At 43.7% G+C, this 13,171-nt stretch overlaps 1 protein-coding gene across 4 annotated transcripts in view; it reads right to left on the bottom strand.

The window, feature by feature from the left end:
• The window catches only part of ITPR1 (inositol 1,4,5-trisphosphate receptor type 1), a 186,530-nt gene that overhangs the window by 52,016 nt on the left and 121,343 nt on the right, over positions 1-13,171 (bottom strand). For all 4 annotated transcript variants that reach the window (XM_082321383.1, XM_082321382.1, XM_082321385.1 and 1 more), the window contains one exon: positions 12,388-12,578. In XM_082321383.1, coding sequence (XP_082177509.1) covers positions 12,388-12,578 — 191 coding nt within the window. The remainder of the gene's footprint in view (positions 1-12,387; positions 12,579-13,171) is intronic.

Here is a 13,171-nt window from a genome sequence, read left to right as displayed (position 1 = left end):
GACCCTGCTGATTTAGCCACCACCAAGCTGGCACTTGTGATCTTCTAGAAACCTACAGTAGGGCAGGGCAGGGAACTGTGACCCATAACATACCAGTATGTGGACTGTATCTGGTTATCCCAGTACAAGGTACCACAGGAAAAGCTACCTGAAAGGCAAGTGAAGATATGAGCTTCATCTCGTATGTGAGATGCTGGCAGTGGACCAGTTGACTGCTCACACAGAGTGCTAAAATCATGCAGTATGAAACTGTATTTTATTTCAATTGTGTTTTGTTAACAAGACTTAAGAGTCACTGCCATTGAACAAGAGACATCACATGACACAAAAGAAGATCATGAGGTTTGCTTTATGAATGCCGGATTCAGCAAACAGCTTTACAAGCACACACACCTCAATGAAACGCAATACATCTCCAGAACACTGCAACCAGCCGATTAAGCGAACCAAGACTTCTCTCTGATGCGAGAATATCAGAGATAATGTGATTGGAATTAATTACACAGCCACAGAAGGAAAGAAACTCAAAAACATCCACACATGACATGCACAAGCTTCTAACACGATAGCTATGCTGACCAGGCGCAAGGACATCACATAGAGTTCTCAATCATTTTTAAAGACTAAGAAACCACCACCTACACAAACTCATTAAAGACTAACTTGGGGCAATGGAAAGAGCTTTGTTAAGAAATACAAGGGGAAAAAAAATCTTCTTGCGTTAAGGTTTGCACATTTAAAGTCTTGCAGGTGACTGGAGAATAAATATATTTTTGTGGTGCACTGTTTCCATACAGGTATGAAGCACTAGGCAAGGAGCAGTACACTGCTGCTTTTGCAGGCATATGATACATCCCGCATTGTGATAAGCTTGTATTTGTTTCAAAGGGATGGAAGGAGAAGAACCCAGCACAGGCACTGCACGTCTGCAAAGCCAGCTGCACCGATTGATTCCTTCTCCTGACATCCAAAGCGGTCTATTAAAATACCACAGAGTAAAACAACTAATAACGCCAGGTACCAGGAAACCTGTGCAATAACTTCTCCTTCCTTCTCCTCTCCATCACCCAACTCTGCTCCTAAAGAAATCCAACCAGAAACCTCATGCACAGCAGAATATCCCTCTTGCACCTTTGCCCTCCAGCATACTGCCTCTGAGCCAAAGGAGGACGGTAAATAAATACCATTACCATACCATATACAACTTTATGTCCCTGGTCCATGCAAAACATTGCAGAAGACAAGCTGCAAACCAAGTGACTGATTTCACTAGACAATAAAGTGAAGGCCAAGTTTATAAAGTGCAGTGCATTTATCAGCTACAGCCTGGCCCACCTCTGAGCACCATCAGCCCTTTACTCTCACTCATTAACTGAGCCCAAAGTTGTGTTTAAGTAATGCATCTTCTTGAGAAAAGCATCCTGTCTTTCTTTAGAAGGCATTGGAGATGATGAACTATGCCTGTCTGTAGTCTGTTTCAGTGGTTAATAACTGTTGGAAACATGTGATTAAGCTCCTTTTTATGTCACTAAGTTCCAGTCACCGATTTAAATTTTTTTTTTTTTAAGTTTATGTCTCTTCTGTAGTTATTCCCAGGAATTTGGTATCCTCTCCCCTTCAAATTATTTACGTATGCTGTTAAATGTTTACCTACCTTTTTTGCTAAACTGAAAATACTATTTTTGCTTGCTGGCATTTTATTCAGAATTAATATCTTTTTCTGTGGTGGTTATTTTTTGGCATGTTCTTAAATATTGCAGATCATTAACAATCTGGATTGTAGAATCACATTTTAAAAAAAAAAAAAAATCAGTAAAGGACGGGCACATTTCCTAGCATTACCACTTCACCTCTTCTCCCTTCCTGCCTTGCTGCCTTCCAAGATCTTTGACACAGAATGTACATAATTTCCAATGATGAATGGAAGAGAAGCTCAGGTAACTACCCAGCAGCTCACAGGAGTGGGATTACGGAGGCAGGGTAACCACACGGCACGTACAAATGCTCCTCAATATGTCTCACTACCAGCAAACTGGTTTTTTAACCAGCAGAGCTGATATCTGCCCTTTGCAGAACAAAGCTGTAAAACACATCAGACTGATAACCTTCGTGTAAGGTATACTGAGTATAGACCCAGCTAATGAAGCCACTATAAATTTAACTAATCCACAATAAATTTAACTATGATTGAGTCTCTGCCCAATGTAGGATTGTGAAATGGAAAACAAAGGAACCAGCTGAAGGCAGCTTATTTCTAGCTCTTGCCTTTGAAAGGCTTACCCAGTTTTGCCTGTGTGTACTGTCACCTTTACTGGGAACACCTTCCTCTATGCTGTTACCTGTTAGCTGGATCTGCCCCGAAGTCACAACTGTTTTGCCAACCAAGAAAAGGAACAACCGTTTGATTGTTTTGCATCGAATAGCTTGGCTTTCCGCCCCAGACTCAGTAATTACAGGCTGGACTGTATGCGCTGTCTGAATGATCACGTTGGGAGAAATGTAACGAAAACCTATGAGCAAGCGTTGCGTTTAAGATGCATCTGCTCAGATGCGTGCTTCCTCCCGACAGAAGGGTGTCCTGATTTTAGGAAAGCGTTTGGCTGCAGAACCCAAACAGGGATTGCCGTCATCCTGCAGAGGACAGAGTATTTTCTGGACCACACCCTCTGTAATTCACAAAGCTGTTTCAACAGACCACAGCCATCAAGCCCTGCCAGACCATCTGAACAGATCCCAAAGAATTCCCCAGGAAAACAAATATTTGATTACAAATAAATAAGGGAAAGCAAAGCCCCAGCAAACATCTCACAAATTAAAGCAAACTGTTGTCATCTCCCTCCCCATTTCTCTAATGACAGTGAACAGAAAATACCCCACGAACTTGACTAGTCAGGGATATTTCAAAGAGGAAAGTCCCTCCAGATACAAGAGAAAGATCAGCTCTCTGGCTTCAATTCAGGACATTTTATTCCAGCACTAGAGAGAAATTATTACGGGGACGTTAACTTGCTTGGGTTATCCGGACAGGCTGCCAGCATGAACTAATGCAAAACTTCTGTGCTACTTCATGTTTGCGGAAAGAGCTTGCCACCCCCGTACCATTTCTTATAGCTGGACTATTTCAAAGCAGCCACATTTTAAGGGGAACTGCACTGCTAACACAAGCACTGAATTAGGCACAAATGCCAACCCTTTACATTCTTCCTAAACATATTGCAAGGGCTTCCACTGCAGAAAATTCAAACCTAACTTTGCTTTCTCTCCCCCCTCATTTTTTTTATTTTAAATATCACTGATCCCTCTCTTTTCTTGAAATCTTTCATACGTCCTGGCTCGCTAAAGATCCATCAGTCTGGGGCGTGAGTGACAGATATCATTAGTCTTGCATAGCTTAAGGAAATGGCAGCTGAAATATTTCATGCTGAACGTACTTCACAGTTTGAAATAAACCCGTAAGGAAAATCTGCCAGAACACCTCAATTGCCTGTTTTTTTGCAAACTGTAAAATAAACTTTGTCCTGAAAGTAGAATAGGGACTTCCCAGCTCTATTTTCCACAAATAAGACAAAATCTCTCTGCCATGGGCATCCATGTGCCATCCTGCAAGGCTCTACTCCTAGCGGGAGATTCTGCCCCACCTTACGGAGGAGGTTTTTGGAGGGGTACGAGCGTACGCAGACAGACCCGTGTAAACGCTCGTATTTCCCAACCAGCTTTAAATGAAAGCAGCAGCAGAATTGCACCACTCATTTTGGAAGAGCCTTTATACCCTACATGTTCTTCTACTACTGCAACACCTAAAATCTTGATGCAATTTAAAGTCATTTCACAAAGAGTAAAGTAAGAACAAACTTCACAGAGACAGGGTCCCCTCATGCCCTCCCAGAGCCAGTACAAAAGCCCCAGGACAATGAAGTCAGACGGGATGATCACCAGGAGGCGAAGGCACACTGGGGGAACGACAGGTAGAAAAGTGGCTGTTGGGTTCGGGGTTTAAATCCCCCCGCAGACAGAGCAGATGGCCTCCAAAGCGTGGGAGACTTGGGGGCCTGACCTGCTTTCAGCACAGAGCCTTATTTGAGTTCCTCCGGCATACATGTGGGAGCACGCACCCGCCAGGTCACTCAGTTAATCTGTGCAAGGCTCCTGCATGGCAGGAGCATGAATCCCACTTCCTTACCGAACCGGCGAGCTCTGTGTAGGTGTGAGAAACAAGGAAGTCTGCAGACTCCCCAAAAGAAAAAAAAAAAAAAAAAAAAAAAGTGTAAGATCTTCTTGAGAGACAGAGGAATTAAAGAAAACCATAGCAACAAGTCAGTCCACCTACCCAAACCACCCACCCACCACCAGTTTCATTTGCTGACGCACTTCAAAAACAAGCTGGCTCCTACCCGCTCTGGAAGGTGAGCAAGCCCTGAGAGCTCATTAAATTCCCTTCTCAGCTACTCTTGTATGCCTGCAGCTAGTGAGCAAGTGGGATATAAATAGAAGTTATATAACATCGCTTTGTTGATTCCTGTGCTTACCCCCCCAAAAAAAAAAAAAAAAAGGCAGCATGACCTTGTTTTTCTGAATAGCTTGCCTCTGCCTGCTTGTGGAGGACTTTAATCCTGCTAGGGATCATCTGAAAAGTTTATGTTGGACCTGGATCCCACAGAGAAGAATAGGGAGAATTAGCGATTTACATCCCTGCTCCTTACAGGACGAGGATCACACCCGAACGCCAAGCGGATTGCCACACAAGAGGTCCGTGGTACCCAACAACCACGAACAATACGAGGCTACCGAGACTGGAGGACAAGCAATGCAAATGAACCCTGACGTAGCACCTCTCCTCCTTTTTTCACCTATATTGCTCAATCACACGGATGGGCACCTTGAAATCTAAGTGCAAAACCTCCCTTTAGGCAAAAAGACTGAAAGATGCTATGATAGAGGAATAGCGATGGCCCCAAAATACTTCAAAAAAGTATTATCAGCTGCAGCTCAAGTAGAAAGACTACATGGTATCATTACAATCTCACCTATGCATCTCACTGCTGCCAATAAAAATGACATTATCTCCGCAGGAATGCTTCCTTGCAGCTTTTGGCTCTGTCTCCCAGTGCATTTATCGTAGGGCTCCTTTGTTTTTAACATGGTGGTGTCTAATGGCTAAGTGAGACTGAGACTTCACTGTGCTAAGTCCATTGAAATAGATGTGAAAGAGCCCATGTGCTCCCAGGGGCTTGCCATCTCCAGTCTCCTCACGTGCTGCGGATCAACAGAGCATCAGGATGTGGATTTCTTCAGCACTGACTTAATTACTAGTGCAGGTTCAGTGCCTTGTTTTGAAGGTACCTGTGCTGTGAAGGAGGGCCTGGATTTGCAGCATGCGTCATTTTGGAGAGGACTCTCTTTCACAAAAGGACAAGATCACTGCCCTCAGCTGAATGCATTGGTTGATGTAGTCCATATCAAAATTTACTTTTTTTTTTTTTTAATGTCATGTTCTGAAGTAACATACTCAGAACGTAAGAAAAAAAATTACGGTGTATTTTAACTTGAGAAAAACTCATTAAAATGGTGAAAGACATAGGTGATCACTTAATACATGCCAATAGCTTACTGGTTTTGCATTAGTTTCCTAAACAGGTATTATTAAAAAAAAAAAAGTAAAAAAATATATAACATCCTATATTTAAGAATTCTGCCTGTTATAAACAAACAGTAGAAATGTCAACACTTTTTTTTTTATCAATGACCAAAAGTTCAAGTGCTATTTACAAAAGTTTAGCGATCCAAAGATATTCTTGCCTCTGAAGCATTTACCATCACGTGCGATTTTGTGTGCTCACAGATATCCGTCACTGTTGCAAATTTTGTAAGTAGTAAATCTGGTTTAAAAAGTCCAAACCACAAACCCTAAAGCACCATTGTGTCACTAAACCTACGTTTTTTATCACCAATACTTCTGTAACATTTTGTAAAATATTCTCCCAATGTTGAAGGGCAATTGCAGTCATGGAGAAAAAGAACCTGTAAGTGTTTTGGGAACCGAATAGGACAGGAGGCATTTAGGCCAACAGGGAAAGTGAAAAAAATAAAGCAGATTGCCTAGCTGATTCCAACTATTTCACTGTTGATCTTTCTAGCATTGCTTATCCTTCCCTTTTTGTCCCAGTATTTCACAGTCAATGCCACAGCAAGCTGAAGGACACAGATCTGCCTCAAAGTTACTGCTCCCTGAAACCCAAGGGCTGCGGCAGACGGTGACAGAAGCGAGCCCATCTCCCTGCCCGCTGGGTAGCACCCGAGCTCACTTGGCTCCTGCGGCTTTCCTACGTGCCAGAAACACAAACAAGAATTGGATAGCTCTGATTTCAATTCCTTTTGTGCATCAATTCTGCAATTATTTAATAACTATCGATCATCTTTGGACAGTTTGAGGCACTGAGTTCAGCAAAGGAGCGCGCAATTCACTGTGCCGGAGTTTTCTTACTGGTGGCAATGCACAAGGAGAAATGTCAACTAAGTCCAAGTCCGTGTATGGTGCAAGACAGAGCTGGAGACACGAGAGTCATGTTAGTCCAGCATTTTACCCAAACCAGTATTTCCTACTAAATCAGACTAATGAAGAGCTGGCTGCCATCATTTCTGGTATCTCGCTTGTTCAGAACCCTCTGTGGTTACTTCTGCAATGGGCAACATGGTACCGTGTGGCCATAGGCCCTAACCCTAGCAAGCACTCAAAGGAGGGCACACAAAATGCACAACTCCTCTTTGCAGGCTGAACTGAAAAGCTCTGGAAGTTAAAGCAACTCGAAGCCACACAGCTTTTTGTACAGTCACATCTCAAAGGAGCCTCACACCTAATGGTGAGCTCCAAACCCTGGCTCAGCACAACACTGATTCACTCTCGCCGTGCCTGAGGCACAACTCTGCAGTCCACCACCACAGGCTCCTCAGTGCTATCTCAAGTCATGGTGGCCCCTGGTCCTCATCCCATGCTCAGCTGCTGGGGGAAAGAGGGATGTAGAGCAGATCCCATCATAATCCTCTATGCAGGAGCAGCAACTCTGCTCAGATGCCTTAAAGCTAGGAGCAAATCCCACTTCTTTCCTGAAAAATAATCACCTTTTCCTTCGGTGCTGACTCCCATCACCTCATCCTCTGTGTCTGCAGCCCACCTTGGGAAGAACTGTGGATGAAGGGGGAAAGACGTCACCACCGCACTTCAAAGCGGTAGCTCTCCATCATCTTTGGGGTAGCACTTAAAAAATGCCTGAAACTAAACTCATGTCATCAACCTCATTTTACCTTCCCTTGCTGAAAATACCAACATGTGCGTGTGGGTAATTTGTCACGCAATCTAACTTTTGAGAAGATCCCTAATTAAACGAGCAGACCGAAGTCTCCTTGGAGAGGCAGTTATGTAAGGGACTTTACTTGCCATTAACTTCCACCGACCAAGGAAACCCGAAACTCTACAGAGGTGAGGCAGAGTAACAGCGCATATAGTTTTTATTTAGCAGATGAGAGACAAGCATTACAGGACAAGTCCTCAGCAACTTCCTCCACTGTCATTCATTTGCCAGGGATGCTTTAACCAAGGAAAACTCGCCATGTTGCAGTGTTCGCAGGGAACAGACCAAACTTTCATCTCTTCCGAAGGAGATGTAGCTCCACATGCAGTATGCCTATGAGCAACAGCACCTGCCACGCAAGCTCCGGCAAAGCGCACCCAAGCCAGCAGCCCGGGGGGACGGATGCCACGCGCCGGCTGGCAGCGCCCCGGATGCAGGGCACGCTCGCCCCTCGCCATTTTGGAGGAGAGCGTGGGGCCGGAGGGGCATCCCCATCCCCCCCCCCCGGGCTGCTCCGTGCAGAACCGCTGACGCCAGCTCTCTCGAGGTGGATGCTGAGGGTTATATAAATTAATAAACGGGTTTATGTAATTTTCAGTTCGGTGAGCAGCAGCATTTGTCAAGTTAATTTGTTGTCCGGTTTTGACCCTGCTGTTCCACCTCCGCTTCTGTCTCCTTACAAACGAGGGCAGGCTTCCCATAAAAAAAAAAAAAAAAAAAAAAAGCAGAGCTCCTACTGAGCGGGAGCGACGGGCTCACCGGACACAGCTACGACACTCTCATCAGCATCTCTGTTACCAAAGAACCTGACAGCGCTTCTAAATGAATTCCAAGAACTAAAAATAATCCAGAAATGTTTCCATCCAGAGAGCTTCAAGTGGGCAAAGACCTCTGTTCTTCCCCCAGAACAGTTAATTTATCACAGCCACATTCACCCCTATAGCAAAACAAAGAGCAGCACGGGATTCGGTGTGCCACACACAACCAGCTTAGCCTCTTTCCTGAGGTAAACTGGGAGTATTTTTTCTAGTCCTGCTTCTCCCCCACATTAATTTTCTTAACAATACAATAAAAATCACTCCTGTCAATTATAATAAGGAACATTTCTAGATGTGCTTTTCTGCTGGAGTTGGCAACCACCTACTTTGCCTAGCCTTAATATTGGCCCTGCGTGTATCTAATGAAATGGTAACACCTATTCCAGTTATCCCTTCCCAACACCACCAGGATCTGTTCTCCCACTAACGCTCATGGGAGTTACCCGGGAACTCCCATTATTAACCATATTACAATCACCATGTGCAAGTTCCTGTGTGTCAGTACAAACCTTTTGCTTAACTTCAGGCCGAATTCATTTCCCGTGTGAAAACCTGGAGTTAAGAAAATGCCATGCAGGGGTGACACATTTCTGGCTTTGCTGCCAAAAAGCATTTTACATAACCTGTCCCTATCCCACCAGTTTCCTATTCTCAAAGGCCTGCAGATATAAGCAGTTTAGGTTCAGTAAACATTATTCAGATTGAGCACAGAACGAACTTGTTCAGAGTACCATAAATCAAGAGCTGCTAATAATAACCAAAAAAATTGTGAAATGAAGATAAACTGTGTTAGACCTCAAAGCTGGCCGATTTGGCTACGTTGACTTTCACAATGACAAATGGATCTGATGCAAAATGAACGCAGTTATTAGTCCAGAGACTGAAGATGACTCTTCTACTGGCAGTTACTGGAAACTGCCGTAGAGCTTCAGAAAACCCACTCTGCAGGTTGCAGAGGTTATGAAGCCCTACCTAATCTGCAAAACTTACCAAAAGAACACAGATTAGAGAAAGATCAGGATAAAAGACCACGGAAAGTATTGGGTTCATTTTTGTAAGAGCATCTAGTTTCCATAAGCAGACAAATTTTGCAGTGTATTTTGTAAAAATGAAATCTAAGTAGGAGACCATGACACTGCTGCACTCAATAAATCTTTACTGTGCTGTAGCAAAAGACTGCTTTATAAAACCCGCTGGATTTGAAGCTGTGCAGACTAGTGAGTACCCATGCAGCTCTCCTGTAAAGGCAGCACTCCCAAACAGCTAGGCTGCACTCAGAGCCTTCTGTATTTTCTGGGGGAGCAGATACACTATTCTTACTATGTGAAGAGAGAAGAGCTTGGTTATGTGAATTTACCATCTCAGGACACCAGTTTAACTTGGACATCATTCAGCAATTACTCTGGGAGATACAGACCTGAAATCGTGATATTACTAAAGAGCAAAACCTCCACCTTCGCTTTGATTCACCAGCGATGAGCCAGCTGTTCTCCCAGAAGTTAAGCTTTGTGGTTGGCGTTTTTTTCCATTAAAGTTTTACTTGGCTTCCATGACTCAAATACTACTGAAAGATTAGAGCGCTGAATGTGCGCTGTTCTTGCCTGACACTGTAGTAGTCCCCACGGGCCCTGACTCTGCTAGAGCCAGTGCAAGTAAAGCAAAGCACCAGGGAACTCACTACCTAGCACCAGGAGATTAACCAATACAGAGGTAAGTCAGGGAACATCTTTGTGCACTGATAAACCTTCTTTTTTGCCTTTTGCTATCAGGCTGCTGGATTGCTATTGCACAGATTATCGACATTACAACCGCTCTATAGAATATTTTCAATAAAGTCTCCTCTGTACTTTGCATGCATGAGTAAGAGCTCCTGGGTGTGTCCAAGACCTCAGAGCTTACAGCATTAGCTGTAGGCATCACAAGTCATTTGGTTCCTAAAACATTCTGTACTTAAAAGCAGCCCTACACCAGAGCCCCTTCCCAGCCCTTCACTGCTGCATTAGAGCACGTACACGCACGCGCACCAACTGTTGGCTGCCCAGAACATTTTCTAAAGGTAAAGACAACTGCTAAGCACTTACTCCTGAGTGGGAAAGGACGGAAAAGAGTTACTCTGGTTAGCAGAAGTAACATCTATAACGGCAAGAGTGCAACAGAAACTGGCAGGACCGTAAGGCACAGATGTGAAAGTGTTATGCCATTTGCTATAAGCACGCTATGCCAACAGCTCATTCCTAACCACATAGTTATTTTACAGACTCCCAGCTACAAACAGCAAATGCAAACTAAAGAATCTCTCTTTTTGGTGAAAAAGGTGTCTTTGGAGATGGATTGCCGATTTCCCTGTTTGTTTTGACCAGATGAGCTAAGGAATCTGCTTCCAACACTGATTCGCTCGCAGCGGGAAGTGACTGTACTCAGTCCATTAGTTCTGGGTTCCAGCACAAGCAAAGCATCTCTCCACGTCAGGCTAGTGCAGAATTTCTTTCTCCTTCCAGCATGATTACCTGTGAGGTTACCTCAGGCTCCCTGAGAGCTAGGAAGATGAAAGCTCAGCTTCCTTTACATTGGAGAAGAGCAGGAAATTTAAAGGAGTGACTCTCCCCAAGGAATGTTAATCCTGTCATTGCAGTTTACAGTGACATGGGATTTTAAATGCTTGATTCCCACTTGGTCTTTTGCAAAGAAGCTTCAACCTAGAGCATGTACACAGGGGAAAAAAAGGGGCTATTGATTACAGAGCCAGTGAAGGAGCCCCCAGAGGTTCCCTCTCCTCGCAGCAGAAGTTTGCAGGAAAACAAGGGGTGCTGCTGGAGAGATCTAGTGCATGTTTTAACCCTAGTGATCAATTATAGCTAGTCAGCCCCACATTACACTTAATCAAATCTCACCACGTACAGCTGCCCAAAGGATACAGCTGCTTTTTAGCACACTCTATGGGATCAGATGAATAGATCAAATGGTTTTCTATCAGATCAGCCACTTAATTCAACTCACTCCACAGCTGCACGAGCTGTACAAAGAGAGGACAAGCAGAGCTACCTAGAACAGGATGGTCCATTTTGGCAACGGCCCACAGTTAGATTAGATTAAGCACAACACGGGGCGCTACCCGCAGTCTGTTCAAACATTTCTCCCAGAAGTTGCCATGGAGGTCTAGTAGGAATGTCATCACTGCAGTGGCTCTTTGCTACTACAGCGACATCAGAGACAGACTGTGTCTTTCAGTAGTTTGGTTTTCAGGGCAGAAACAAATAAAGGACTGGGAAGTGGTTACACTGCACTGGGAAAAGTGGGCCATGTATAAGTTTTTTTAGTTCTCTTTGCCCAAGCTCTTCTGAAAATGTTAGTGTTTTATCTTTAAGTACTTAAATAAATGTTCCTAATTAGGATGCAACACAAATGCCATCAAATTATAAGCCTAAATCTGTATGTATATCAAACATTTGGATGTATGACTTCTCTGAGTGAAAGGAACAATCTGCAAAATTGACCTTCTTAAATCACCGATTGTTTTGTTCAGACATGTGAAACGCAGAGCAGTGGGGCAGGAGAGGGATAACACTCTCTGGAATAGCTACGCATAAAGCCCATTGTCCAAGGCTGAAACAGACTGCAAATAGAACACATGCAATGTCAAAAGAATAAGATATTACATGTTCAGTAATCCTTGTAGGCATGTTTTGCTGTAATAAGGTTTTACTTTCTGTTTAGAAGAATACTGTACAAGCTAGTTGGTGTATGTTCATTAAAATCCATACCAGGCACAATTCTCATTTAGGGAAACCACATCCTGACTTAAAACACAGAAACGAAGGACAGCAAGATTACAGGAGAACGATGGTGGTCTGAAGTTTACCATACACTGTTATCTTAAATTCCAGTCTGAAATCTAACAGCTAGCTATAAAAGTCTCTGAGCATGTTGCAGTTGCTTAAACTTACTCATAAAAGTATTCACATGAACTTATGCTACAACACTGTTTTGTTATACATTCCTTTATATTGCCCTGGGAAATACCTCAGTTACCTAGTGCCCATGCAAACATTTAACAAGTTAACTTTTGCATGGTAGACACTGATGTTTTTCTTAATTACAGGTCAAAGATCATTTAGTCATTTCCCCTCCCATCTCCTTAACCTCCTCAAGTTTCCTGGATTTTGTAAAAACGTTTCCCTTCCCAACATGTTTTGGTTATAAGCTTAAGTTTTCCATTTCCCTACCTGTATTGTAGTGTTCCCACCTTCCAGAAGGGCAATGGCTAGCAGGATGCTCTCATGGAAGACTCTGTCACTGGTGGCATTCATGATGAGATCTATGACCAGGTTGGATGCACCTTCTTTATCCAGATGACATTGGACATCTGCCAAACTCATCTCACCTCGGCTCATTGAACTCGATCCGGAGCTTCCTCCTATAAAGGTGATCATGAGAAACAGGCTGAGATTCAAACCCTGCTACCCTTCGGTGATGGCACCTCTCTTCTGGTTTAAATTATTAAGCTATGCCAAATAAATGGTGTGCACATGTTTGTTAACAGTGATGAACTCAGCTCCTAGCATTTCTGCAAGGAAGGGTTTGTAGCTTAAAGCACACATTGGGCATGTTGTAAGATGGGCACTCAACACTGCTTTCATATGTGCGAGTCTGCGGGAGGTGGTGTCCTGGGCTGACAATGGGAAATGGTTACTGCCGCTGCTGCCTTTGTTAGCAGCAGAAGATGGGAAGAGGGATGGTGTATTGGAAGAGGATTCCGGAAACAGCATGGATTCAGGGATACAAGGAAAGGCAGAGGCTCTGCAGGACCAGTGAGGGGAAGGGGAAAAGGCAAGACAAATTCCAGAGGATGGCAAAGCCAATGCTCTATAAAGTGCAAGAGTATGGCAGCAGGCAGCACAACACAAGGACAAATGAAATATATATCAACTTCAGAAAATAGGGGGAAATTTTTTTTGTGTGTGTTTTTTTCTGATCAGGCCTGCTTTCAACAGGATTACCCGCTGTCTT

The sequence above is a fragment of the Platalea leucorodia genome (genome assembly GCF_965183815.1).
Source record: "Platalea leucorodia genome assembly, chromosome: 9".
Lineage (NCBI taxonomy): Eukaryota > Metazoa > Chordata > Aves > Pelecaniformes > Threskiornithidae > Platalea > Platalea leucorodia.
The sequence above is the reverse complement of the archived record's forward strand: the minus strand, read 5'-3'. Positions and strand labels throughout refer to the sequence as shown.